Here is a 4,290-nt window from a genome sequence, read left to right as displayed (position 1 = left end):
CAGAAGTATAATTGAACATTACGAAGCCCCGGGTTCTTTAAAAGGTCACCCAGAGGTAAGAATTAACATGTTGACACTTTTAACCCTTTTGTTACCCTAACTTTCATTTTTTTTCAAAAGCGGCTTCTTACGTCCAATGTTTGACTCATTTGAGAATACGAACATCATATAAAGTCATCCAGAGGCATAAGTTTAGCATGTTGACACTTTAGTCCCTCCGCATACATCTTTTCACTGTTTATCAACTTTAGTCCTTCAAAGTCAACTTTTAACGATGTAGTGGGATCTTTCTCGGGTTGTTGGAAATGGAGTCGGGATTTGACTTATGATGTGGAAATGTCGGAATTAAGATGTTGTTCAGGTATTCTTTCTAATGTGACTCTATCGGATAAGTCAGATAAATGGTCCTGGGTAGGAGGCGAAGATTCTGAGTTCTCGGTTGGGGTCGTTAAGCGGTTTTTGGGCAGTGGTATTGATTACAGCAGCAGATATGTTTTTGAATGGAGTAAGTGGGTCCCAAAGAAGTGTAATATTTTTATGTGGCATGTGGTTCAAAATAAAGTCCCTACGGTTGATGCGCTCTGGGCTAGAAACTATTATAACGGAGATATGGGATGCGTTTTATGTAACAATGGGGACAAAGCTGCAGAGCATTTATTTTGTTCTTGTTATGTTGTTGTTGCTGCTGCTTGGAGTGCTATAAGTGCTTGGTGTAAAATTGGCCCTTTATTTCTTTTCTCAATCAAGGATCTTGTGGAAGTGCATAACCATGTGGGGTTGAATTTAAAGGATGGCATAGCGTTGAAAGGTATCATCATCGTGGCATCTTGGTGTTTATGGAAGGCTCGTAACAACAAGAGATTCGCTAACGTGGAAGTGAAAATCGACGATCTCATTCAAGATATTAAATCAAATGGTTTTTGTGGTATAAACATAGAATAAAAAAGATTGGGGTCTCATGGGATATGTCACACCCCGACCACGTAAAACAACAAAGCGTGGCGGAAACGCCGGGGAGTGTTGTAACAGAAGCTATTGTTTCATAACCATGGATACAAAAGGGTTTCGTTTTATTGATAATATTAAACAATAACATTGTCTTAACACATAACAACCAAATTACATCTCGACTATCATTGTTATTATGTCATTAAGGCCTTGTCTAGATCCTATGTGACGCATGCATCCTAGAAATCACATCAAGCGACAACACCTGAAACATATGTAAAAACAAAGTCAACAAAGAAATGCTGGCGAGTACATAGGTTTTATAAGAGTATCGGAATCATGGCTCGTTTGTATGTTGCAGTACTTTATTAGACTACAAGAGTAAAAAATACAAACCTCGTTTGGAAAAGTGTATTGCAACATAATTAACCAACTCAAAACAAGATGGTTATAGTTTATAAAATCTCATAGCCATGGTTCTTAACCCCAAAAACATTTGTTTTAGTAAACCAATTTGTAAAACATCTTGTAAAAAATCGTTTAAAACTCGTATGATTTATATCTTTTAGAAAACATCGTTTGTGTGACATCGATTCAGAATCGTTTACCCAAGTGAACAACTAAATAACGCCACAGTATGTAAGATGATGAAAACACTTATATATAAGAAGTACCAGCGACGTATCTACCATGCCTTCATCACATTACACCTGTCCCGTTATCTAAACACTAACCAAAAACCAATCGTTAATCCAAGTTGTTTATCTTGTTCAAAATCGTTAACTCGCTTAAATCGTTTAAATCATCCTTGTTTTAATTGTGAAAACTATATATGGTTGTCTCGCTAATAACATTCAAACCTTTGTGACTCGACTATCTCGCTTCTCATGTTAACAAACCACCAAAGGGTAAATTAACTAACATCATATTCAGTCATTACCCACAACCCCCATACATAACCATGGGTGCAGTAAAATAACGGGTTTCGTCAGATCCTATGGTACCATAACCTAATACTGGTCGGCTTGATCAATGCTAATGAATGTCATTTGTTATGTAACTACAACCAACAAGTTTGTTCACTTTATTGAAATCGTTATTAGTTTTGTATAAACCATCTTAATTGTTTTTGAAAAACCATCGTTTAAACCTTGAAAATCATTTGTACACATGAATCACCCCAAAACAATTGAAAACATTAAAATAAGGGAACTATGTACTCACATGAAGTGCAAAGTATCCTCAATCAATAGAACTCCAACAACTCAAGCAAACCAGAGAAATCAAGCAGCACCTAGTAGTCGAACCACTAGTCAAACAATAGACACCTAAATCGGACGATCGGATAGAATGAGGTCTTGTAAACCAAATGAGTGTTGGAACTCATGTGACATGGTTTAACAAAGCCTACATCCTAAATTGAAACCTAACCTTAGTGCTTTCGACCCATTGCGACCCATTAAGGTAGCTTACGCTACTTTAACGCGTCGTGCGCGCAAATGCGCGTTTGAGACGTCTAACTAGTACTATGGCAAGTAAAATATGCCTTAACATGGTTAATTATGTTACATATGCTTATTTACCAATTATGTAAGAAAAGGGTATTTTGGTCATTTACCAAAGGCATATAAACTTCCTATCATGCGACTAATTAAACCTAAGTGACCATAAGGTATAACCTCGGAAGGTTATTCCCTATGCAACTATGGTCACTAAACATGTTTGGTCGGATCCTAATGATCGACCAAACGGGTCGTGTTCAAAAGTCTAAGCGGGTGTTTAGTCTGTCACACCCCGACCACGTAAAACATCAAATCGTGGCGGAAACGTCGGGGAGTGTTGTAACAGAATTATTGTTCCACAACCATGGTAATTAAGATAATATCTTATTCATCACCCAAGGGTGGAATACATTGTTTCAAAACAAGAACCAACAAGTCACATTGTCTTAAAATAAAAAGAAACAAAAGTACATCACAATATTAAACTAAGTCTATCTTCATTTTAAGTCTCTAAGGCACAGGTCCTCCCTAGTATGTCATGATCATCCTAAGCAACAGCACCTGAAAACACATGTGAAAATAGGTACGTCAGCATAAAAATGCATGTGAGATACATAGGTTTTGTGAAAATAGGATTCATGACTTGAGTTTAAAGAAAATGTTTAATAAAAATCAGTCATGAACCTTGTTGAGTGTTTTTCTTTTATAAATTATTTGAAAAACGATAGCAAAATCAGATGATAAGTATATGTAAAAGAAAAACGTATGGTTAAAAGAGTAACCAAGTAAAAAGAGTTTGTATAAACCAAGTTATTTGTAAAACAATGTTTAAGTGAAAATGTGTTGTAAAAGTAACATGTTTAAACTGAATGGCTTAAATAACGCTACGATATGTAATATCATACAAGCACTTATATATAGGAAGTACCAGCGGCGTATCCACCATGCTTGTATCATATTAAACACGCCTCGTTATCTAAGTCGCCCAAACCAACCAACAATGTAATCGTTCATGTTCGAACTAATAGTCAAATGTCACATTATAACCCAAGTTAGGTGTAAGTCATGTAATGTGTAAACAAAAGTTATGTATGGTAAGTAAAAATGAGACTACTTAAACCATAAGTAAAAAATGAACAGAACAAGTATTTGAAATAAATCAAAAGTTATGTTTTGTAAAATAAATGCATGTTTTATTGATACAAACACTTATGTGGTAAGTTAACGCATACATCCAAACCTTGAGATAGCAGGATAACCTTAGAGTAAAGGTTATCAAAGTAAAATGTTTTCGGATTCAGTCATTCCTTACACCCAAACAAACCTAGGATGTCAGGAACGGGATTTGTCAAGTCCTATGGTACCACTACTTACTACCGAGCGGCATGATCGGTGTTAATGAATGTAATAAAGAACTGTTAAACAAACCAAATGTTATACCAAATGTAAACAAGTTATGTGAAAACAATGTACTAAGTATGCTAAGTAAACATACAAAGCAGAAAAGTCATGTAAATCAATGTGCTAGCATGTTAAATGAACATACATAGCAAAAGAAATGTAATGTAAAACAATGTGCTAGCATGTCAAGTAAACACACGTCGCAAAACATAATGAAATCATGTACTAATAGTGTACTAATGAACATAGCAAGTATATGATATAATAACATGAAAGTAACAAGTATGCACATGTGTTTCACCCCAAAATGTTTGAAAAAAACAGTAAAAGAGGGGACTATGTACTCACTTGAGATTGCTCAATAGACTTTAGGTATCCACCAAGCAAGCTAGAAGATCACGGATTCAAACGACACCTAATATAGGTATCTACATTAATA

General features: G+C 35.4%; 1 protein-coding gene across 1 annotated transcript; it reads left to right on the top strand.

Annotated features, from left to right (window-relative positions):
• Positions 1-336: 336 nt before the first annotated feature.
• On the top strand, positions 337-942 carry LOC110901710. Its single transcript, XM_022148509.1, has one exon. It carries the CDS (start codon positions 337-339, stop codon positions 940-942), a length of 606 nt encoding a protein of 201 aa, XP_022004201.1.
• The last annotated feature ends 3,348 nt before the right edge of the window (positions 943-4,290 follow it).

This window comes from Helianthus annuus, chromosome 13, assembly GCF_002127325.2.
Source record: "Helianthus annuus cultivar XRQ/B chromosome 13, HanXRQr2.0-SUNRISE, whole genome shotgun sequence".
Lineage (NCBI taxonomy): Eukaryota > Viridiplantae > Streptophyta > Magnoliopsida > Asterales > Asteraceae > Helianthus > Helianthus annuus.
The sequence above is the reverse complement of the archived record's forward strand: the minus strand, read 5'-3'. Positions and strand labels throughout refer to the sequence as shown.

What these genes read in the sequence shown, in the direction of transcription:
- LOC110901710 (XM_022148509.1), top strand. Translation starts at nt 337, where the DNA reads ATGTCGGAATTAAGATGTTGTTCAGGTATTCTTTCTAATGTGACTCTA.